The sequence below is a fragment of the Carex rostrata genome, chromosome 4 (assembly GCF_964058835.1).
Source record: "Carex rostrata chromosome 4, lpCarRost1.2, whole genome shotgun sequence".
Lineage (NCBI taxonomy): Eukaryota > Viridiplantae > Streptophyta > Magnoliopsida > Poales > Cyperaceae > Carex > Carex rostrata.
In genome coordinates, this window is record NC_135921.1 from 3567863 (window position 1) to 3594120 (window position 26258).

Consider the following 26258-nt stretch of genomic DNA (forward strand, 5'->3'; position numbering starts at 1 on the left):
GTCACACGCTAGCTTTACTCTTATAAATATATTAATATAATAATATAATATAAAAATATATATATAATATAATATAAAAAAATATAGAGGGGTTCAAATGTACCCAAATTTTTGTGCACCCAAATGCACCCTATCCTTTTTCTTTGTTTTCAAAGTCCGAATAGTAAATCCGAACCGTTAGATGCAATCTACATAGTAAGATGTGCTTGGAGACCAAATTTTACATTTTTTGGAATTTGTTTACTATTTATTAAGCCACTTTGAAAATCGCTGATCCAATGGTTCAGAAAATGTAAAATCAGCAATTTTCAAAGTGGCTTAATAAATAGTAACCAAAATTCCAAAAAATGTAAAATTTGGCCTCCAAGCACATCTTAATATATAGATCGCATCTAACGGTTCGGATTGACTATTCGGACTTTGAAAACGGAGAAAAAGAATTTGAAAGATATGGTGCATTTGGGTGCACAAAAATTTAGATGCATTTGAACCCTCCTCATAATATATAATATAATAATAATATAATATAATATTATATAATATAATAATATAATATAATATTTTATAATATAATAATAATATAAATGAAAATCTCGAACGGGTTTTATAACTCCGTCCGATTTTTTTTTTTTTTTGTTCTGTTCTGGACGGGTCTTTCTATCCCGTCCGGATTCTCTTTTTTTTTTTTTTTTTTTTTCGTCCACGCGACTAAGCTGCTGTTAGCGTTAATTAGATTAAGAAACCCGGACGGGTTAATTAGTCCCATCCCATGGGACGGGTTATTTGAACCCGTTCTACTTATATCTCGAAAAATTCCAAAAACAATCCCGTATTTTATTTTATTTTTTTCTATTATTAAAAAATTCGGGTTATTTATGTATAGGAAAGAGTACTGGCACCTGATCTCCTCGATCTTAGCCCCTCTCTTTTTTCTTTCATTTTTTTTTTTCTTACTTTACATGAGATTTGGTGTGCACAGCTAGTACAATTGGAGCTCTGAATGTAACCAAATTATAGTTGATACTCCTCAATGTAGAAAAATGGCAAATTGCCATGATTTCAAAACTAGCTTAGAATAACACATTTGACTGCCCTGGGCTATTGAAGATCACTTTCTAGTTCTAGTACTAAAAGGTGAATACTCATGTAAACCTTTTTAGTTTTATATATAATTGACATATCTTTCGATAACATACACTAACAAAGCTTTATATATTAGTCAAACATTCATGCAGGAGCTACGGAATAGTAGTAGCCAGGTCCAAGCAAAATAATGTAATATACTGGACAGTTAGAAGTTCTATGCAAAATGCACTCAAAAACCCATTTACGCGCAAGACAACATGTCGAGGGACCTTTTACGAAAAGATTTTTCAACATCAAGGAGGAACACTTTTCGAAGGGTACCCATTAACTAATTAAGTACTCGATAAAAAACCCATTAACTATCACTAGATTGATGCATTGATGGGTTTAAACTAGATAATACATTGCTACAATTAAACATGATAATCATTCGTGCAAGACTGATACATCAACTGTATGACAAAAAGGGAAATAAAAAGAAGAAATGTTTCAGTCTTCTATAGATTCTTCTCTGCAACCTTGTTTCCAGAAGTATGACCTACACCAGGGCTGTGGCCCGAATTTGACGGCCGATTATCATCAATGACTGTCATATTCGGTTTGGCGACGCCATTTAGAGACCTTTTGTTTATGTGATCGCCTTTGGTAGCACTTCTCTCTGGAAGTAGTTTCCTCGCATCACATGAGATTGCAAGTATTAAACAAATGAGAATGATAAATGCACTTGTGTGTTTGAATGTAGCCATGAGTGTACTCGTCTGGGCGCAGGAGAGTGAATGTAAGTGTGTGTGTGTGAGAGAGAGAGTGATTATGAGGTAGAGAAAATTAGATGTTTGGTATTTTAATATGTGATTGGTGGTTGCAATGGTACCTTTATATACAGTTCAAAACCGTTATACACACTGCAACTAGGCATATATAATAAAAGAAAGTAAGAAATAAATCTTCTAATATGGGACCTTTAACAACTTTGATATGGACACATAATTAAAGATTTATCCAAAGGGGGCTTAAAGAAAACAAAAATTAACTATCCTAAAAATGTTGTCACAATTAAGCATCTTGGATCAAGAATAGCCCTATAATCAGATAACCACGAGGTTACGTATAAATTGCCCTTTAACTGACAAAATTCATTGCAATTATCACACATACTCACACACACACACACACACACACACACACATACATTCGACAACAATAGTTACAATATGAACAAATTTAGCTCACATAATCTGACAATTTCAGATGTACTAATTTATCTGATGCTAGCTAGTACCAGTATCAGATACTAATTATCAATTTCTGAGGGAATATTTCAGAATTTGTTCCTCTTTCCAACCATGTAAGGCTACGAGAAAACTTGTCGCCGTCTCCTTGAAAGTAAGAGACTCCTTTTCATTAGTTGGTCCTGATTGGACTTTCCAAGGTACTAATATTTAAAGTCATCTTTTTGACATAGTGTGTGTAATGTCAGCATTACTTGATTGGTTGATTCATTATTGTTGAATATGCTCCATTTCAAATATATATAATCCTTCATGTTTCTATTAAGTATGAACTGAATCCAACTGAACAGTGAGCCCATAATAGGATAACAATTGTTTAGCAATGGTGCTCAATCTCAGCCAGTAACACAATCCTAGCTGGTGCTTTTGTGGCAGTGTGCCATATCTTTTTATTAAATATGCATGAGAAAAAAGTGTTGCCATATATTTGACCTTCTCTGTGCCCCCCTTTCTTCTCATTTTCTATGTTTCCTTTAGGTATTAGGTGTTTCACTGCAAAATTAAAGCTGTGAAAAAACAAAACATTTAATCAAGAAATCAACTGGTATTGTACCAAGGTTTAGACCATCCTGTTGGCATGGTACCATGTTCTTTCCGTATCTCTTGGTGCTGTTGTAGCATTAATTATAGTGAAGTGCCTTTATTACATCATAACTGTTCATGCACTTAAAGGCAATTCAAATCTATGGACAGTACAATGTTATCTGCTGAAATCTTCTCATATGATTTTTGAGTGAGGCTATGGTCCTACGCATAGTGCATCATTGGTCTGTACTATGGCTTCATATTTTATTTTCAAAGTTCAATGGTTGATCAGGACCGCTCAAAATGAGCTTCATACAAAAATGTACTTGGTGACAAAATTTTACATCTTTTAGAATTTTTTTATTTTTTTAAGTAAGTGGAAAATCACTACTTTTGAATGCTTTAGCTTCAGTAATTTTCGAGTCCATGTCCCCCCCAGATACCAGAGGTACAATTTAAAGAAACGATCAGTCCAGATTAATTCCATCCAGAATCAACTCAATCCGGTCCTATTTTGATTGTAGGGGATCTGTTTTGAGATTTGTGCCAAGCTAAAAGAATGGTCCAGATCTTTCGCTTGCACCTCAGGTACCTGAGGTGATACAGATTCATAATTTTCTAAGTATCTAAAAAAATAGTAAAAATATTCTAAAAATGAAAGTTTGGTCTCGAGTTACATATTCATCTGTAGATTATGTTGAGCGATTCCGACCGACCGTTTAGACGATGAAAATAAATATCTGATGCCATAATATGGACCGATGTGCGCTATGCATAGTATCCTAGCCTCACTCTATGATTTTTATATAATATATGATAATAAGTTTATAGAATGCAAGTAAAAAAATTTCAATGTAAACATGACATATGCAGTGATGTAGACATATTACAATTTACTTAAATGGCATGTTTGTCTGTAATAAGTTTTTTTATGCCTCTGTCAAGATCAATTTGCTACTAAAAGAAATTATTCCAGACAGATTTTCTGAGTTTAATAAACACCCTCAAGTAGCGAAGGGTTTGACAAAATATTGTAAAAATCATGGCCAATGAATAAACAATTTGAAAATGTTCTCAAGCACTCATGAAAATATCATTATATAGAACCACTTGAACCCAAAATTTTATTCTTTTTACCGACAAGAGATCACCAAACAAGGATTTTTGCATTTGAAAATTTGATAGATGCTAGAACAAGTGACTAAGGAATCAAGATAAAAACATATTAATAGATAAGTATATTACGGATTTTTCAAAGGACATACAGTTGAAGTACAAACAAGAGTATCCAAATAAGCTACAAATCGGCTTAAGCTTTTATTCATTCAATGAAGAATCATTATACAAATAAAACAATAAAGAATTTCATGTTAGCAATTAAAGTAATCAGACATTTGAAAAAGATTGAGCAATTCTAATTTGAGGTGATCGGCTCTTGCACAGTTGTCTTTCAGCCGACAGTAACTTTGCAACAGCGAATTAATAATTTACCGATTGTCAACCTACTAGAAAAAGAGATACATATTGAATTAGGATATTCTCTCTAATATCATGAACTAACCTCACTAAAGGTCGTTTGTTGCTTCCTTCTTTGGTGGACTCCACACGTCCAGTCTCGAGATTCACCCTTGAGACCGGTTTCTTCAACACTGATTCTCCAACCTTCACCAAATTACCCCAATTCTCCTTTGTACCCAAATCAACTGAGGTTACTGTACCAGTCAGCATATCATCCTATTTACCCACATTTTTTATATTAAGAGTGATTACACATTTTTAAGAAACAAAAAGCACACAACAAGATTTAAAGAGGAGGGTTCAAATGCCTCCATGTTTTTGTGCCTCCATCATGCCTCCATCTCTCTCCATCATTTTCAAAGTTCAAACAGTCGATCCGAACCGCTCAACCTAACCTTCATACTAAAATATGTTTGGAGACCAAATTTTATATTTTTAGGAATTTTTTTACTATTTTTTTAGATAGGTACAAAATCAGTAAATCTGAACCATCTAAAAACAATATTTTTGTACCTATCTAAAAAAATAGTAAAAAAATTCCTAAAAATATAAAATTTGGTCTCCAAACATATTTTAGTATGGAGGTTAGGTTGAGCGGTTCGGATCGACTGTTTGAACTTTGAAAATGATGGAGAGAGATGGAGGCATAATGGAGGCACAAAAACATGGAGGCATTTGAACCCTCCTCATATTTAAATATCAGTGAGGCTATGGTACTTTGCAAAGCGCTGATTGTTCCACGCTATGGATCCATATCTTCATTTTTAAATTCCAAATAGTCGATCTGCACTGCTCAACATGATCACCAAATGAAAATGTACTAGGAGACCAAATTTTATAGTTTTTACTATCTTTTTAGATAGGTAGAATGCTACTACCTTCGGAGGATCCAAAATCTTTAGATCAGGTGATTTTCTACTTATCTAAAAGAATAGCAAAAAAATTCTAAATAATATAAAATTTGGTCTCCATGTACATTTTCATATGGAGGTTATGTTGAGCAGTTCGGATTGACTATTTGGACTTCAAAATCAAAGATATGAATTCATAGCATGGACCAACATGCGCTTTGGTAGTATTAAAAATGAATAAGATAACAGCTAAAACAATACTGTTACGCACTTAAACTCAAATAAAAAAATAATAAATGGTCCCGCATTGCCATAAACAGTATACTCAGGCTAGTACAAAAACCAACAAATAATAGCTTTTGAACATCACCATCATCAACAACAACAACATTCTTAAATCGTTATAATTTTAGGTCTTTTAATTTCCTACATCCTTTCTACAACGTGTTATCATATAATACTATGAGTCAAAATAAGACCCACTTGTTGGTCAATGTTAGGCTGCTAATGACCAGCTTAATAACAGATATCAGAAACCATGAACTCTTCAGTGGGGTGCCTTCTTTTTACACTAATTTGTATTCTACTGTGTGTTCTACGAACCTGTTTTTAGTTGAGTTTGCATACTAATAAACTTTTTTTTTTTTTAATTTGGTTTAGGAGCTCTAAATTTAATTACAACTAGATGTGCTAGTTATGGCTCGTGTAACAGTATGTGCTACTCAATCGCCAAACTAACAATATGATTTTGTAAAATCATGCTATTTTCAGATAAAGCCACATTTAATATATTACAGTACAACAGCCCAAACTGACCAAGTCCACATCGGCAAACCCAACCCATACTGAGCCCAAATTGAACCAAGATGATATTTTACCAGAAACAGTACTACCAGATAACTTTGTTGACTAACAACCCAAAGCAATCTTAGATCATACAGTATGAATGGAAGCATTATGATCAATATAGGAATCACACAGACTAAACCCATGGTGAACCAACCAGACAATTTGCCACCTCCAGTGACAAAATCAGAATTAATAGCCAAAATCTAGCATTAAAGAAGACAATTTTTTTTGGTGATTAATGCCCGTACAAAATTAATAAAGACTATTTTTGGCACAAAGCACTGCACTACCAGTTCTACCAAATCAGAGGAACATAATTAGTCAATTAATATGGAGAATTTTGCATTTTCACAAAAGAATTTGAAGAATTGAATAAAAGTATATTTCCTTTTTCCCTAATTGAGAACAGTGGATGAACCCAGAAATAGACAATAGTTCTAAAAGAAAAATAACAGCAAGAATTCAGCAAAAGTTCACCTCACACAATCACGCAATCAGATCACATGAAGGCTTCAGAACATGAACCAGCGCTTCATGCATCCATCTACTGCCACCTCCCTTATGAACTGAATCCGTTGATTCTCTTAGGTAAGAACAATTCTCAGGCCTTAAAAAAATCCCAATCAAGAGCATTGTAAGAAATTTTCTTAAGAAACTAGTCGGGCGATCAAAGAATTAGAGGCCAGGGTTTGGGATTTTAGAGCACAGTGGACGACGAGTCGACGAACAGAGTGAGCTGAGAATTCGAATCCTCTGCATTAACTCAAAAATAAATCTTTTGAGTTAATAAATATGGACCGTCCGATCAGATTAAAGATTCGGGCGAATTAGATCTGCACTAATATTAATGAAATTGATGGGACCGGATGGGATCTGTTTACAATCGGACGGTTAATATGTATTAACACGAAAGATGCTCTTTTGAGTTAATGCAGACGATGCGGACTCGTGATCTGATGGAGGAAGAAGCGAGTCAATTCTCCGTGTTAACTCAAATTTTGAGTTTGGATCCGGATCGTCCGATCAGAATTAGAATGCATGGGATCCCTTTAATAGTCGTGTCAAAGCAGATCGCACGGTCCGGATCCAAACTCAAAATTTGTGTCCCCTTGCAAGCGAGAGTGGATTTGCAAAATCCTGCAGCGTAACACAGAACAACCCATAGCATCATGTCGAGATTCGTGCATACTCTATCTTAACAACCCCTCTAAAATATCAAGTTCACATCACGACAGGTACCCCATCTTCTCAAGTTAAATCCGAATCAGACCGTTATAAATTTTTGACACAAAATTTAAAACTGTTTAACTTTTTATCTATCTGTCTCATAAATTTCGATCGGATCTGAATATCTGATATATTTTAGCTTGACCCAATTTTGAGCAACCTCATCTTCTCAAATACTCTTTTTTTTTTTTTTTGAAAACTTGGTAGTAGCTACCAAGGTCATCTTCTCACATACTTGAGTAACAAAATCTGAGACTGAATATTTTCAATGTTTTCTAGTCATTAAAAATAAATTAATTGAAGAAATAGCGTAGTGAACGCTATATTTTTTAAAATTACACGAACGCTAACTTGTGATGCTGACAATACAATTTTTTCAAGCTGCTAAATTATCATCAGTTGCTATTGTTTCGAAACTAAATGCTGGAATTAACAATGTCTCTGCTGTCGGTCTGAATGCTCATAATACTAACCTCCATACTATTCGAAAATATAACAATTACTATGTCATGCATTGATTTATTTATTTTTAATGTCATAAAAAACAGCAATTATTTACTTATTTAAGACTGGTACACTCTCTGGTACAGCCTCGAGTGAAATGGAAGGCTGCCATAGTTAGGGGTGCAAACGTGTCAGATAATATCCGACTGCATCCGGATCCGAAAATTAGATACAGATATCTAAAATCCGAATATCCATGCGGATACAGATACAAATATGATTTTGAATTTCAATTATCCATATCTAAATAATAGACATATATCATATATTTTATGAAAATATTTATGTATATATGTATATATGTATCGATATCCGATATCTTATCCGTATGTATCCGTCTAATATCCAATATCTTATCCGTATGTATCCGTCTAATATCCAATCCGTATCCGTATCCAAAAAATAAAAACGGATACAGATATTATTTTACAAATATCCGATCCGTTTGCACTCCTAGCCATAGTTCCCATTTGTTGAACTTGAAAATTGAAAAGAATATGAGCCTTCATTATAGTCTTTTAATGGGCCGAATTTAGCAAGAATAGCTTAGAAAAAAACAAATTTTACTCTTGGCCCATTGATGAAGTTTGTGAAAAACTGAAAATGCATTCCACACCATTCGCAAAAACCAAGGGACAACACCAAAATCACTTTGCAATTGAAAATTTCTTAGATACTAGACAAGGAACCAAGTTATCAAGGTACAAGGAAAAGATAAGTTCTTTTTACAATATTTTTAAGAAATCACACAATAGAACAAGCACTAACTGGCGTAAGCTACTATTGGCTTACATTTTATTCATTTTCCATTAAACAACAAATAATTTTATTGTAGCAATAATCAAATCAGACAGTCGAAAATGATCGTGCAACCCTAGTCTTAGGTGATCGGCTCTCGCGCAGTCTCCTTTCAGCTGATAATAACTTTGCAAATCTGCAAAATAAATAACTATATCTCAACATTCTGCAAAAATATCCAAATTGAATCACAAGATATTATAATGATATGAACTAACCTCACTAAAGCTTGTTCGTTGGTTCCTTCATCAGTGGACTCCACACGTCCAGTTTCGAGATTCTCCCTCGAGACTGGTTTCTTCAACAATGACTCACCGACTTTCACCAAACTCTCCAAGTTCTCTTTTGTTGATATATCGACTGAGGCTACCGTACCAGTAAGTGTATCATCCTATATACCCACAAATTCAATGTCAGCATGAGAGAATATAAAACCAAATTAGAATATAATATAATATGAGTGAGGCAATAGTACTATGCATAGGGCATGTTAGTCCATACTATAAATCACTATCTCAATTTTCAAAGTCTAAACAATCCATCTGAACCGTTCATCATGATCTCTATAGATAGGTACGTGGAGATCAAAGTTTACATTTTTTAGAATTTTTTTTTATAGGTACAAAATCACTTATATAAAGATTTTAGACTATTCAAAAGTATTAATTTTCTACCTATCTAAAAAAATAGTTAACAAATTCTAAAAAATATAAAATTTAGTCTGCAAGTACATTTTCATATGCAAATCATGTTGAACGGTTCAGACCGATTATTTGGACTTTGAAAATGAATAAAACAATTTGTAGTACAGACCAATCCACGCTATGCATAGTACCATAGCCTCACTCATATAATATTAATAGAATAATTCACTTACTTGGATCCTGAGGTAATTCTCCTTAGAGTGCAGCGCTTGGAAAGCAACCGAGATGTGGATGTCAACCATGTCAGCACTAGCTTGAGTGAAAACATCAACCAATGGAGTTGATCCCTGGCTGAGTAGCCAACCGAAAACTCCCCATCCCTTGGCCAGTTTTGCATTGTACCTGTCTTCTCCTTTTGAGGAGCCGGTACCGAGAGAGATGACCAGGAATCGACGATAATCCATGGGCTTCATCGGGAAGAAATCTGGATTCTCTTTTATCACCTGCTTTGTAACCTCTCCCATTGCAACCAGAGCCTGAGATAGAGAATTCAATTTCTCTTTAATAGGAGTTTATAATTAAACAAAGATATAAAAACCAGCTCAATTTTTTTGGGATGATATTTTTAAACCTTTTAGAATTCACTTCTTTCATTTTTTTTTCTTTTCCTCTTTTCCATTTTAATACTCTGTAAAGCATATCCATAATATATTGACACACACACACACTATTTTGTTATATTAATTCAGATTTTTGCATTTTCTTACTGGGTTATTAGCAGCTACACCTCCATCAATTAGGTTGAATTCTCTCATGCTGCCATGGCTGCTTTCAGTAGTGAAGTAATGTGCCGGCAGATAAGTTGGAGCTGCTGACGTGCCAATGATGATGTCAGATAGAAGCGCATTTTTCAGGTTTTTGTCGTTGCGCACCTATTGAAACATATAACAGTTTCATTAAGATAGAGATACTACATTTACAGAGAGGAAGAGAGAGATGTAGGTAGTGAACATACCTCATAGGTAGAGAAGATGGTAGGCTGAAGGCGCTTGATATCAAAGGTTGGTATAACGATATTAGTAACAGTCTGATGCAGCCTTGTCTTTCCTAAGTTCTTCCTGATAATATTATGAAGGTACTTTCCATCATATCGTGGGCCCCACATCGCACGGAGCAACTTCATTGCTTTTCCTACCATTCCACTGCCAAATAAAAAAAAAATTAATATAAAGAACAGAATCACATTATCATCAAATTAATCACAATAACATTATAGCGTAGTATCGGCCATCAAAATATTTGTTGATTAAACGAACCAGGTTTGAGGAAATATCTTGTCAGAGTTCTCCAAGTAGAAGGTTTTGATATCCTTGGCCGCAAAAAGAGGCCGCTTTTTCGAATTTGGAGCGGCCAGCATTGCTGTAACCAAGCCACCTGTGCTGGTGCCCGCAATCACGTCAAAGTAATCAGCTATCCTGGCATCTTCTCCATCCAGTTTCTTCAAAACAAGTTAATAAGAAACTATGTTAGAAAAATCTGCATGTGTGGCAAAATCAATACTACAATTCATGATTTCACTCTTGATTTCCTAACTGTTAGGTACTTGCACATTGCTCACTACTACTATCAGTAAGCATAGCACCAAATATAGAAAACAATTCATTATTTCTGGTCCCATTTATGATAAAACAGAAAAAAAAAAAAATTAGTCAACTAATCCACATACTCCTTTTATCAATATTGGCACTAAAATACTTCACATATAGCGTCAATACCTGTAACTCTGATTCAAGAAAAGATAAGATGACAGCAGGTATAATGCCTCTAATTCCTCCACCGTCAATACTCAGAATGGTAATCAGGTTGCCATAAGTTGGTGCCTGGAACTGCAATTTGGTGCCCGCTCCCACCACCATTTTTTATCTATCTTTTTTTTTTCTCTTTTCTTTCGTGTGACAAAAGTTTTCAGGCTCTCAAGTAAGAGGACAGGTATATGGCTACAGATATGAAGATAAAACAATTTTGTGGTGTGACGGGATTGCTAGGGATCGATACATATATATAGATTTTGAAATCCCTAGAAGGTCCATTGAACTTTCTCTAGTCATACTTTGTTTTTCACACGCACACCCTACAAAACGTGCGCAGTCTTTTTTTACCTAGAATTGCTTTCTTGTTTAATAACAGCTGGCCTTTTGGATTTTGAATAATCCTTTCACTATAGTGCCCCACGTTTTTTATTTGTACGTCATTACTTCAGGATAAACCATGTGTAACTATCGTTGAATGCAACATACTTCTGACCATTTTAGTAATTTATGTGGTGTATAATGTCATCATGACATTATTCTCATGTATGTATAATATCAGGACACTTTATACTGTATGGCATAAAAGGTGATAGAAAAGAATATCAGAAGTAGCAATCTATATCTACTTCCCTCAGAATATCAGAGGTAGTAATATATTTCTACTTCCAAAGAATTTAATTGATTTATCAATGCAATTTACCCAATCAATGTTATAGGTTTTTAAACAAACAAAGTTACGTCTTATAAAAGGTAGGATCTATCCATACGCTGATTTTTCAAATAGACATACAATATATACCAGCAATAAAACTCTTTGGTGGTTCTAATTGAAAAGATAGACTCATGCAGTCGTGCCTTTATTTATTTATTATTATTTCAATTCAAATGTATGGAGGCAAATGATGGAAAAGCCCTGAACTGAAGGTAAGATAGGGACTGATAGTTTTGATGGTTAGGTGGCGTCTTAATCTTACTTTATACAATTTAATACCAGAGTTAGAATAGATACTCTATTGTAGTACAGCAAAACTAAGCATCTCATATGAGAGCTGGTTAAAATCAACTAGATCAAATTGCCAAACGAATGTTTCATTACTTGCTTTAGTTAGTTTTATAATTGACAAAGGAAACTAGGAGCTAAAAGAAAATTGCTAAGCTAAAAGAAGAGCTTACTAATATATATCTCTCGATTGTTTAGGTATGCATTGGATAAGCAGTGCACTTATGTTAGTACGAAAAATGAACACTATAACATTCATAAATGAGTGAGGCTATGGTACTATGCATAACAGAGATTGGTCAGTACTACGGATTAATATGTTAGTTTTCAGATTCCAAATAGTCAATCTGAACCGTTAAACATGATTTCCATATGAAAATGAACTTGCAGACTAAACTTTACATTTTTTAGAATTATTTTACCATTTTTTTAGATAGGTAGAAAATCACTACTATTTAATGGTCTAGAATCTTTAGATCAAGTGATTTGCTGCCTATCTAAAATTTGGTAAAATAATACTAAAAAATGTAAAGCTTAGTCTGCAAGTAAATTTTCACATGGAAATCATGTTTAACATTTAATTTGATTGTTTGAACTTTGAAAATGGAGATATTGATCCATAGTACAGACCAGATACGCTATGCATAGTATTGTAGCCTCACTCTTCATAAATTCATACAAACTTTTAAATTCTTTCTAATATTATTCCTTCCTTGCTACCATGTGTTATCATATACTAATGAACTCACGATAAGAAGCAATAGCTGGTCAATGGTAGGTTATATAGTGATGACTAGCCTAATGACAGATAACAGAAACAATTAATGTTTCTTCAAACAAGCCCTTTTCATAATATTTTTGTTCTTTTAGAGCAATTTATATACTAATCATTTTTTTCATTTTTTACTTGGTTCAGAAATTCTACAGAGACCTGTTAGTGTTTCATGACAACTAGACATCTACATATGACTCATGAAAAGGTGTATGCTACTCAAATGCTAGTTGATAAATTTAGGCATATAACATTTTAAAACAACAGTTCCAGTGCCTCCACCTTTGACCCATTACAATATTCTCAAATACCATATAAATATGGCCACAGGAAGTTGCCACAAATATTCAAAACAACCTACCCAATTGTAAGAACTTTTTTCCCTAATTGGAAGCAGTACATAAGCACAGTATAGATCATCATTGCCAAACATAAAGAAGACAGCAATTCAACAAATAGTTGATGAATGGATAAGCAAATGTACCTCATAAAATCACGCAATAAGATGCCACAGAGGATCTAGAACAGGAATCAGCGCCTCATGCCTCTCGTAACTGCCACGTCCCTTCCCAACTGAATCCACTGATTCTATAAGGCACGAACCATTATCAGGCTCCACAAATCTTTCAATCAACACCATTGTTCTGTGATCCAAATGTGAGGCTAGGGTTTCAGATTCTTTTGAGCACCCAGTGAGCCGAGGGAGGAAGAAGAAAGAGAGCGGCGGAGAGAGAGGGGAGAGTAGCGAAATGAAAGGCCTGTGTTTTTGTTTTCTTTTTGGGCCTTCATTATAATGGGCCTTTTTTATTTGATTTACTCTGGGCCTTCTGATTGAAATCCAACCATTCAGATTGGAAGATAAATAAAATTTTAGAATGTAAATTGTAATTTATTCATTTCATTGCATTAAAAGTTTAAAACCATACTCGCAGCCATTACTCTATTTAAATTGATGTATTTTTTATGGAGTCTGGCTAGTATGTCATGAGCATCATTTCAATCTATATAATATCAACTCAAAAACCTATCGAATCGACTTCAAATGATGAATCCAAACCATTCAAACCAATATATTTCATTAGTTGTGCGTTTACATGCAAAATTTATAATTTTTGAATTTATTTAGTATCAAGTCAAGCGCTCAAATGTGTGAGTTTTTAAGTTAATTTTAATGCATTCATTTTTCAACATTTTTTACCTCTTGATTTGATACTAAAATAATTAGAAAATATAAAAAATTTGCATGTAAACGCTTCACTCATAAAGTAAATTTTTGAACAGTTTTAATTAGTTGTTTGAAGTCTATCCAATCAATTTTGTAGTTGGTGTCATACTAGCCAGACTCCTTTTTATGGTGTCAATCTTGCTTCCCAATTACTTGATTTTAAATCATGCTAGAAGCAATTAATGAGATTTGCATTGCCTCAGTCACAGAGCTATTTTATATCCCACAAGGTTTCTCATCATCCCTATATATATTCAAAGTTAATGCATTAACCTTCAAATTTATAAATAAATAAAGGTCAAGTATAAATACTCCAAATATCAAGTTTTTCTTTCACTTATCTGTGGTGAACTTTTAAACACTGGACATGTATTCCAAGTCAGTTACCTGTTGGATCTTTAGAAGATTATGTGTATTTAATTTTAATTGGCTGTAATTTTTGTGCTTCTGTTGACATTTGTAGTATAGAACTGATTTTATTACTTTTTGAGAAATAATTAAAGCTGGTACACTATCTCAGAGTTATTTTTGTTATATCAAAAAAAGTTTTTCTTGCACCAATCTTGAGCCTTAATTTTTTTTCTTCAAAAATGACTATATTGCTATATAAAGATTATGTATATTTGAATGGAAAAGTGAGATAAATAGCCTCATGGATCCCTAATTATTTAAATTGAAGGTCAATGGTACAGTTAAATATTAGACGAACCTCAGAATTGTCAGATTGGGACTTTCAGTTTTGATTGTTAGGTGGCTTCCTGTAATCCTATTTCCATCCAATAAATCCTCAGATTAGAAACACTTTCATAACAGCACAATGTAATCCAATATGGAACAAGTTTCCAACTAGACCAACTGGTTAAATTTCCATACTACTGCCACAGTTTTCTTGTTTAACAATATTTAATTCACAAATTAAGTCAATGTTGTCACCTTTCACCGACTCGATTGAACAGATCGAGTTGCAAATCTGAAGATACAAGTAAAAGAAAAGGAATCAACAGCTAAAATATCACTGTAAAGGTGAAAATGACCTACATTACATCAGTTAGGCAAGCATTGCCATTACTGGTAAATAAAGACACCAGAAAAGGAAGCACTACTGATAAAGAATATAATACAAGTACTACTTGTGGCCTCTATTTTGACTATTAATCATTACTTAGTTTTGACCATGGGCCAACAGTTCAATTGTTTTAAACAGAAGCATTGACTGGTAAAAATAATGCACATTAGATGGTATGTTGTTAGGTGTATGGTATATAAATAACCAGGTCAACATATACAATATAGTCAATATATTACTCATTTGCATCCTAGATTTTTTCTTTAGTCTTTTGTAAATTAATTTTCTTCATTTGAGTTTGTGAGCATATCAGTTTGTTGTTCTAGTTTTGCTTTAATATCTCTCAGACTGTCTGTTAAAGTTTGGTAAAAAGAGAGAAAGATGTGATAATATACATGTTTGTACTTTCTTGAACCAAGCCCATTGGTTTTTTTAAAGGATAGTTTAATAATAATCAAGTAAATACAAATGGTTTTACAGGAAAGCATACTTCTATACATTACAATTTTTACATAAATAAATATGCTGAACATTTCAAACTAACTCCTATTGGTCTAACAAAGAAAACAATTGAGAAATGATCTTTCATTTTTTCTATGCAAGAGAAATGACCTCTGATACAATTCTGTACTGACAAAATGAAGCAATTAATTGATTGATATGTTTTTTTGCACATCACATGAGAATCAAACCCACATAACAAAATATCAAGAGCACTTTACAATAGTAAAAAATATCCAAAAAATATAAAATTTGGTCTTCAAGCACATTTCAATATGAAGAACATGTTGAGAAGTTCGGATTGAGAGAGATTGCTCAAAAGAGAAAAGCACAAACCCTTTGGTGGAAATGAAGGTTTAGATATAATCATAATACTTGCTGCACAGAAGTTATCACAAGTTCTGTAAAATTTGGTTGGTTCTTTTGCACTGCTATGCTCAACGACCAGGCTAAACGACCTGTCAAAATTGTGGTTTCAACAGATAATTTTGGAAATATTGAAATATTTTGCATAGAGCAAAAAGCTTGGTCCAAGATCAATAATTCTGAAAGGCTATACATAACCATGCACATTCATTCAATTAACTTTGGACTTAGGCAAAATCGAACAGTTTTACACCAAGGCATCTCAGCTGTCACATCAGTACAACTACTGGTAACATCTGGTCATGGTTGGCTTTGGAACAATCCAGTTCCAGGTTACAACACATCTGGCTGGTTATCAGGACAGTTCAGTTTGTTGCTGACTGTTCATTCGGCTTCGGTTAATTTTTGTTTCATTTCTGTAAGTATACCATATACAAAATCAGTTCGGGTCCATTTCATAGTTGGGTCATCTAGGTTAAGTTACTGAGATTTAGAAAATACAGATTCCAGTTTAGTCGGGTTAGGGTCCGAATCAATTGCAGGTGGCTTAGATTTTCGGTTACATTTTTCCTATTTTGTAAGGTTTTGCTGCTAGGGATTGAATTCAGATCCAGTGAAGTAACCTAATCTTTGAATTTTAAATCGAGACTATCCAATTTGAATCTGTGATAATCTGTCCAAAGTACAATGCACACATCCTGAGAGATAAATTCGAATTGCGAAGCAATCTCGAGCAACGGATTCGAATCTAACGGTTCCGATCCAAAACTCAAAGATTGGGTTACTTTAGGGGATCCTAGGGTTGGAATTTGGGGAAGTGGCCAGCAATTGGGTGGCTTGGGCCTTCATTCAACAGGCCTCATTTTCTAAAATTATTTGAGAAATTGTCATATGATGAAACCCGGTGCATTTAAATGTCACTTTTTTGGAACAAGTATGACTGCTGAATGCAAATAGCAACACTACCAACACATACATTAAATAAATTATCTTTACGATATAGTTGGCTTGGTGATTTGGTGAGAAAATTCACATCTTCAATAGTTTTCATAAGCATTTTTGATACAATTGGAACTATTTGTTATATATGGATCAAAATTAATCCGCTGGTGGTTCTATTAGCCATTTAATTTTGCTGTTTATTTACATAAGCAGATAGATGCTTTGAAGGCACTTAATTTGTCAACGCAATTCCTTTGATTAGATAAGAAGGGGCTTTCATAATGCGCTAAGAGCATCTATATTTTATAAACAAAGATCTAAATTATGTATTTCAATTATTTTAATATAATTTGTATCAATATATGTTTTATCTTGGAATACAAATCAATGGATGATTAATTTGAAACAAGAGAAACAAAATAGTAATAAGATTTTTGATAATACTCTGTATTATATTCATTGTTTTATTTTCAAGACCTTCCACATATCACAAATCCTAATTTGTTTAATTTGTAAAAGTATCAGTATTTTTGCATATTATTTGTATTATAAAATAATAAACTATTTTCAAATTTCATATGTATTATATCTAAATTATGAATTTGTCGAATTATTTTTAACTTAACAATAGGGTCAATAGGGGTGTTCAAACGGTCGGTTCGGTTCAAACCGAAGTAAAATGATCAAACCAACTTTTTTTTTTCAAAAATAGAACGGAACTGAATTGATTAAATCTATCAACCAATTAAGAATCGAACCGACCAAATCAAAGTAAATTTTGGTTTTTTCGGTTCAAACAGAAGTAAATATATTAGTACCATTATTAACGAAAAGAATACATTGTCATACACAACTATATATTGAAGTTTGGTTTTGCTCGATATAATTTGGTTTAATGAAATCATTTTAACACCAATAAAATTAGAGTCAAACCAATATAAGCCAGTAAGTTCGGTTTAATTGGTTTTGAGATGTCTAAACCGAACCGAATCTTTGAAACCAAAATTATTCAAAATTTCAATCGAACCAATCCATTTAAACTGAAAAACCGATCCATTTAAACCAAAAATTTTCGGTTTAGTTAAAACCTGAACAAACCAAACCGTTTGACCACCCCTACTTAGGGGTGACTAATGAGCGAGCATGAGCGAGTTAGGGTATGCTCATGCTCGCTCATTAAGTAAATAAGCGAGTTGTTAATGAGCGAGTTTAAATGAGCGGATAAATGAGCGAGTTGTAACTGAGCGAGCTTTTAATGAGCGAGTTATGAGTGGCTCACGAGTTATGACTTATGACTCATAACAAAATTATATATTGTGCCCACGCATAACAAAATTTGTTAAAAGTCATCATAACAAAATCCAACAAATTGTCATAATTCATTTAAATAAAATATAATACAAATCCAACAAAAATATAATCATATTAAAAAATCAACAGTATTATTAACACTTAGACAACAATCAACATATTACAAAAATAGAATAACTATGCTCACTATCTATCAATCTTAATGAGGCAAGATTGATGTTACACATAATTACACAGGATTAATGTGGCAGGGATTAGATATGGTAAATTCTTAATGAGCGAGTTATGAGCGAGTTGGGTCATGCTCATGCTCGCTCATTAAGTAAATGAGCGAGTTTAAATGAGCGGATAAATGAGCGAGTTTAGGTAAGTTTTTAATGAGCGAGTTATGATCGATTTACTCACTCCTACCCCTACTTACAAAATTTGAAACCCAAGGGTAACTTCTTTTTTTTGTTTAAGGTTGGAAACCCCAAGGGTACCTTTCATAATGGAGTAACCAAGAAGGACGCTGGAGATGGCTATATCACCCGATTTTTTTATTAATATAAAAAAAATATATAAATTTAAAAAATTAACCAAACTGCTTGTTTAATTTGAAAACTACCTAAACCAGAAATTTTTTTTCCGATTTCAATACCAATTTTCAGAAAAAAAAAAATTTCTGGAAATTCGATACTAAATCCGGAATAATTTTTTCCGGATTTAGGATTTTTTTTTTTAGGAAATTATTTTTTTCGTATTTTTTTTTCATTTTTCAGTTTTTATAATTTATTTATTTTTTTTGTATTGAAGTATTACAAATATTTAATATATTTTTATAAAATAGATGGAATACTATACAATTTGATTTATTCAAAAGACTGCTACAAATAATGCGGATCAACATTTTTCATGCCGAATTTTTTATGGCCATAAGAAAAATTAATATAATATAATATATGTATATGTATATGTATATGTATATGTATTTATAATAGAATATATATGTTAAAATTTTTATTCGACCCGAACCGTTTAACAAAAAATTTTATTTGATCTGAGCCGTTCCAAAAATAGTGATTCTCTATCCATCTTAAAAAATAGTAAAAAATTTTCAAAAATTATAAAATTTCATCCCTAACCATATTTTAGTATGGATATCATGTTGAACGGTTCGGATCGACAATTTAGACTTTGAATATGAAGAAAATGAAGATATAAATATGACGTATGATGAGGTATAAAAAAAATGAGGCATTGGAACCCTCGTTTAGTGTCTCAAAAATTCAGTTTAAGTTTTCGTTCATCGGTAGGCATTCAACGATCGGTATTTTCAAAGTTTTCAAAGTACAAACAGTCGATCCAAACCATTCAACATGATGGATATTTTAAAATATGCTTGCAGATCAAATATTACATTTTTCTAAAATTTTTTACTATTTATTAAGATGGGTACACAAATTCAATGGTCTGAATATAGCGATTTTGTTAAATACTTAATAAATAGTAAAAAAATTCAAAAAAATATAAAATTTGATATGCAAGCACATTTTAACATATATATTATATTATATATACATATATATACATATATATTATATTATATATACATATACATACATTATATTATATATACATATACATATACATATGCATATATTATATTATATAAATTTTTCTTATGGCCATAAAAAATTCGGCATGAAAAATGTTGATCAGCATTATTTGTAGCAGTCATTCGAATAAATCAAATTATATAGTATTCCATCTATTTTTAAAAAAAAATATTAAATATTTGTAACACTTCAATACAAAAAATAAATAAATTATAAAAACTGAAAAATGAAAAAAAAAAGAATCAGAAAAAAAAATTTCCTAAAAAAAAAAAAATCCTAAATCCAAAAAAAATTACTCCGGATTTAGTATCCAATTTCCGGAAAATTTTTTTCCGGAAATTGGTATTGAAACCGGAAAATTTTTTTTCCGGTTTGGGTAGTTTTCGAATTAAACCAGAGGTTTGGTTATTTTTAAATTTATATATTTTTTGGATATTAATAAAAAAATCGGCTATATCACTGTCCATTAATTAGATGAATAAATTAGTACATTAGCATCTCATTTTGTTTATCAGGCTAATAATTGATAATGGAATTAAAGGGAAACCAAGTACACCAACTGTTTACGTATTTAGACTTTTCAAAAAATAAAAAGTTTGAAATTCTTGAGAGTGGCTGTCAAGGTAGAATTTTCAAATCTTAGTCAAACTAAAATTGGCATGAGCGAAAATGATGGGTAAAGATATAACAAGACGGTTTCTACAACATGAAAAAAACTGCTTTGTCAGTATCTTTTGTGAAAATAATATTATCATTTTCACCTGATGGAAACCATGCTATGGCCATTGCCCAAAATCAAACCCCCACCCCCACACACTCCAATGAATTGACCAACGAATTATTCAGACCGCTTATTTTCGCGCACACTACTATAAAAATATGTTTTATCTGTAAGAATTAATAAAAAATTACTATTCTTGAGAATAAGCTGATAAAAAATATTGGTGAGAGTATGGAAAATACTAACATTATTAAGTATTTTTATATATTTTTATAGTATCGATACTTTCATTGGTAGAAGTGCTTAGCTACCCTCGCAGATAGACACTTTTAATTGTATATATTGATGATTGATTAGATAAAAATAAAACGTTCCATGACTACATCGAAATATGCAGAAGCATATTTCATATTTACTTTTAACAGTCGATACCATTCATCTCTTAACCAATTTATGTAATTTATTTGGAGTATAACTAGGGTGTTCTTAAGTTCACCAAGTTTTTTGGTGAACTCAAGTCTAAAAAATGTCAAATTGACTTTAAATGACGAATTTGAACCGTTAAAATCCGCCTACCTTATGAGTGATGCGTCTATGTGCGAAAATATTAAACATTTAAATTAATTTAATATAAAGTCAAGCAGTTCAAAAAAGTTCAAAAAATAAATGCTTTAAAATTAATTTATTAACCTTCTAATTTTGACCGATTGACTTTGTACGAAACTAATTTGAATGTTTAAAATAAGCACAATAAATTAATTTGAATGCTTATACGAAATTAATTCAAATGTTTATACGAAATTAATACAAATAGTTGATTAAATAACCACAATAAACAACAGTTATTCACTTGAAAAAAAAAAAAACTTAACTGATATATCAAAGCTTAGTCAAGAATTTACATATAACTTCATCTTGAGCCCGGGTCTGATCTGATTCTGGCTTCCTTAAATGGAAACCATGCCCTTCTCCAATGGCCTCCCAAAATTTCACCTCACCTTTCCATCCACACGCCTTCAACTTTTCGTAGTAATCTCTTCCCCGATCCCTTAACGTGTCGGTGCCTCCAACCAAGACCAAAACCCGCTCACACCCTAGCCCGGAGAGTGGTGGTGCATTCTCTGCTAACGGGTTGATCCATGGATCATCGAGACCTGTTGTTGAAGGACACACTATTTTCCATAGGGTTGCTAGCTTCTCGGTAGTCACTGGATCAGTCTTCTCTGATTCAACCTCTTTTGAAGAAAGGAAGTATGGATGGATCAGCACTGCACCTCGGATCTTGGCCCCACCATACATCGCCACGTGATGCGCAATGTTTCCTCCAGCACTTTCTCCGCTGATGTATAATCGGGTGAAATCTCCATGCTTGGAAAGCCATGAATCGAGCCCGTTATTACTCTGAGAGAGAACCCAATCTAATGCGGCATAGGAATCCTCATAGGCTACCGGGATGGGGTGTTCTGGTGCGAGTCGGTAGTGCACCGACACAGCAACAACATTGCTTCGAGCAACTAATGAGATCATGTAGTTGTGCAAGGGCAATTCAAATGCGGAGCCGAGACAAAACGCGCCACCATGGAAATGGATCAATATTGGGAGTTTCTCGTCGGATTCTATTTTGGGGATGTAAAGCCGTGCACTGACGCCAGGCATGATCGTGGTGTCCTTAGAAGAGACGCCGGTGGTTGGATCGGTTGACGGTGATACGAAATCAATACCTGTAAGGCGCTCGACACGGCCGCTCTTGTAAATTCGAATGCATCCCTCGGCATCATAGAGGAGTTCATCATGGGGAATTTCCATTCTGACTTTGGAAGGAAATGAATTGGAAGGTAGAGAGAGAGGAGACATATGCAAGGATTAGATATATAATTTCATCATGTGGTTGCTAGTCGCTACCGTGTCCGAGGGGTTAAGCTATCTTACAAACTATGTTTATCTATTTAAGAATTGATGCATGATGGGTTGACTTAATTAATTATTGGATGTATTCTGGTGCAATAATTAAAGATCTGTTTAGTTAATCTGGTTCAATTATGCATTTCTTTTATGAGAAAAGGTAACGTCCTCTGGGCTTTCATAATGCGCTAAGAGCATCTATATTTTATAAACAAAGATCTAAATTATGTATTTCAATTATTTTAATATAATTAGTATCAATATATGTTTTATCTTGGAATACAAATCAATGGATGATTAATTTGAAACAAGAGAAACAAAATAGTAATAAGATTTTTGATAATACTCTGTATTATATTCATTGTTTTATTTTCAAGACCTTCCACATATCACAAATCCTAATTTGTTTAATTTGTAAGAGTGTCAGTATTTTTGCATATTATTTGTATTATAAAATAATAAACTATTTTCAAATTTCATATGTATTATATCTAAATTATGAATTTGTCGAATTATTTTTAACTTACCAATAGGGGTGTTTAAACAGTCGGTTCGGTTCAAACCGAAATAAAATGATCAAACCAATTTTTAATTTTTTTCAAAAATAGAACCGAACCAAATTGATTAAACCTATCAACCGATTAAGAATCGAACTGAACAAATCAAAGTAAATTTCGATTTGTTCGGTTCAAAGTTCAAACCAAAGTAAACCTATTAGTACCATTATTAACGAAAATAATACATTCTCATACACAACAATTGAAGATCGATTTGGCTCGATATAGTTTGGTGTAATGAAATCATTTTAACACCAATAAAATTAGAGTTGAACCAATGTAAACCGGTAAGTTCGGTTTAATCAGTTTTGAGATGTCTAAACCGAACCGAACCTTTGAAACCGAAATTATTCAAAATTTCAATCGAAGCAATCCATTTAAACTGAAAAACCGATCCATTTAAACCGAAATTTTTCGATTTAGTTAAAACCTGAACAAACCGAACCGTTTGATCACCCCTACTTACGAAATTTGAAACCCAAGGGTAACTTCTTTTTTTTTTTTTAAGGTTGGAAACCCCAAGGGTACCTTTCATAATGGAGAACCAAGAAGGACGCTGGAGAAAGCTATATCACTGTCCATTAATTAGATGAATAAATTAGTTTAGTACATTAGCATCTCATTTTGTTTATCAGGCTAATAATTGATAATGGAATTAAAGGGAAACCAAGTACACCAACTGTTTACGTCTTTAGACTTTTCAAAAAATAAAAAGTTTGAAATTCTTGAAAGTGGCTGTCAGGGTATAATTTTCAAATCTTTTAGTCAAACTAAAATTCGCATGAGCGAAAATGATGGGTAAAGAAATAACAGAACGGTTTCTACTTCGTGCAGCGCACGAATAATATGTTACACTATTCTGACTCTATTATTTGTGCACAACATGAAAAAACTGCTTTGTCAATATCTTTCACGAAAATGACATTATAATTTTCACCTGATGGAAACCATGCCCCTCTATGGCCATTGCCCAACTTCTCGTAATAATCCCGGTCCCAATCTCTCAATATATTCTCCACACCCCAATGAATTGACCAACGAATTATTCAGACCGCTTATTTTCGCGCACACTATAAAAATCTGTTTCATCTGTAAGAATAAAAAATTACTATTGTCGAGAATAAGCCTATAAAATATATTGGTGAGAGTATGAAAAATACTAACATTATTAAGTATTTTTACCTTCGTGAATAAAATAAATTTTTATAGTATCCATACTTTCATTAGTAGAAGTGCTTAATTAGCTACTCTCGCACGCAGATAGACACTTTTAATTAAATATATTGATGATTGATTAGACAAAAATAAAAAATTATGAAATGCTTAATTAGCTACTCTCGCAGATAGAAACTTTTAATTAAATATATTGATGATTGATTAGACAAAAATAAAAAATTATGAAATGCTTAATTAGCTACTCTCGCAGATAGACACTTTTAATTAAATATATTGATGATTGATTAGACAAAAATAAAAAATTACTATTGTCAAGAATAACCAATTTATGTAATTTATTTGGAGTAGAACTAGGGTGTTCTTAAGTTCACTAAGTTTTTTGGTGAACTCAAGTCTAAAATTCATCAAATTGGCTTTAAATAACGAATCTGAACCGTTGAAATCTGCCTACCTTATGAGTGATGCGTCTACGTGCGAAAATTTTAAACATTCAAATTAATTTAGTATAAAGTCAAGCAGTCAAAAAATAAATGCATTAAAATTAATTTATTAACCTTCTAATTTTGACCGATTGACTTTATACAAAACTAATTTGAATGTTTAAAATAACCACAATAAATTAATTTGAATGTTTATACGAAATTAATTCGAATATTTATACGAAATTAATTATACCAAATTAACACAAATAGTTGATTAAATAACCACCATAAACAACAGTTATTCATCTGAAAAAAGAAAAAGAAAACCTAACAGATATATCAAAGCTTAGTCAAGAATTTACATATAACTTCATCTTGAGCCCGGGTCTGATCAGATTCTGGCTTCCTTAAATGGAAACAATGCCCTTCTCCAATGGCCTCCCAAAATTTCACCTCACCTTTCCATCCACACACCTTCAACTTTTCGTAGTAATCTCTTCCCCGATCCCTTAACGTGTCGGTGCCTCCAACCAAGACCAAAACCCGCTCACACCCTAGCCCGGAGAGTGGTGGTGCATTCTCTGCTAACGGGTTGATCCATGGATCATCGAGACCCGTTGTCGAAGGACACACTATTTTCCATAGGGTTGCTAGCTTCTCGGTAGTCACTGGATCAGTCTTCTCTGATTCGACCTCTTTTGAAGAAAGGAAGTATGGATGAATCAGCACTGCACCTCGGATCTTGGCCCCACCATACATCGCCACGTGATGCGCAATGCTTCCTCCAGCACTTTCTCCGCTGACGTATAATCGGGTGAAATCTCCATGCTTGGAAAGCCATGAATCGAGCCCGTTATTACTCTGAGAGAGAACCCAATCTAATGCGGCATAGGAATCCTCATAGGCTACCGGGATGGGGTGTTCTGGTGCGAGTCGGTAGTGCACCGACACAGCAACAACATTGCTTCGAGCAACTAATGAGATCATGTAGTTGTGCAAGGGCAATTCAAATGCGGAGCCGAGACAAAACGCGCCACCATGGAAATGGATCAATATTGGGAGTTTCACGTCGGATTCTATTTTGGGGATGTAAAGCCGTGCACTGACGCCAGGCATGATCGTGGTGTCCTTAGAAGAGACGCCGGTGGTTGGATCGGTTGACGGTGATACGAAATCAATACCTGTAAGGCGCTCGACACGGCCGCTCTTGTAAATTCGAATGCATCCCTCGGCATCATAGAGGAGTTCATCATGGGGAATTTCCATTCTGACTTTGGAAGGAAATGAATTGGAAGGTAGAGAGAGAGGAGACATATGCAAGGATTAGATATATAATTTCATCATGTGGTTGCTAGTGGCTACCGTGTCCGAGGGGTTAAGCTACCTTACAAACTATATATGTTTATCTGTTTAAGAATTGATGCATGAAGGGTTGACTTAATTAATTATTGGATGTATTCTGGTGCAATAATTAAAGATCTGTTTAATTAATCCATCTGGGGACTTGGCTACGGTGCTATGGGTTGCATAGAGATCTCCCGTGCTACGGTTCAATATTCGAGTTTTTAAAATCCTAACGGTCGATCCGAACCGTTCA

General features: G+C 33.3%; 1 protein-coding gene and 2 pseudogenes across 3 annotated transcripts; all 3 read right to left on the reverse strand.

Moving 5' to 3' along the window:
* Positions 1 to 8619: 8619 nt before the first annotated feature.
* On the reverse strand, positions 8620 to 13587 carry LOC144552813 (patatin-like protein 2). 2 transcript variants are annotated; one of them, XM_078300805.1, is made up of 7 exons: positions 13359 to 13587; positions 10608 to 10789; positions 10307 to 10493; positions 10059 to 10223; positions 9525 to 9827; positions 8866 to 9038; positions 8620 to 8783 (listed from the first exon to the last, which is right to left on the reverse strand). In XM_078300805.1, the coding sequence occupies exons 2-7, from the start codon at positions 10706 to 10708 to the stop codon at positions 8696 to 8698; spliced, it is 1017 nt and encodes a 338-aa protein (XP_078156931.1). In that variant the 5' UTR covers positions 10709 to 10789; positions 13359 to 13587; the 3' UTR covers positions 8620 to 8695. The 2 variants fall into 2 exon arrangements, with proteins under 2 accessions (XP_078156931.1, XP_078156930.1); XM_078300804.1 differs by lacking the exon at positions 13359 to 13587 and adding an exon at positions 11067 to 11321.
* Positions 13588 to 21363: 7776 nt separating this feature from the next.
* LOC144552577 (putative carboxylesterase 7 pseudogene) lies at positions 21364 to 22486 on the reverse strand (annotated as a pseudogene). Its single transcript, XR_013511167.1, has one exon. The product of XR_013511167.1 is annotated as a putative carboxylesterase 7 pseudogene (transcript).
* Positions 22487 to 25000: 2514 nt separating this feature from the next.
* Positions 25001 to 25927, reverse strand: LOC144552502 (2-hydroxyisoflavanone dehydratase pseudogene; annotated as a pseudogene).
* Between the last annotated feature and the right edge of the window lie 331 nt (positions 25928 to 26258).

What these genes read in the sequence shown, in the direction of transcription:
- LOC144552813 (XM_078300804.1), bottom strand. Translation starts at nt 11,207, where the DNA reads ATGGTGGTGGGAGCGGGCACCAAATTGCAGTTCCAGGCACCAACTTAT. An exon ending in TTCTTGAATCAGAGTTACAG is followed by an intron (nt 10,790 to 11,066) that starts GTATTGACGCTA and finishes CTTGTTTTGAAG; the next exon opens with AAACTGGATGGAGAAGATGC. An exon ending in AGAATTACCTCAGGATCCAA is followed by an intron (nt 9,039 to 9,524) that starts GTAAGTGAATTA and finishes GTGGGTATATAG; the next exon opens with GATGATACACTTACTGGTAC.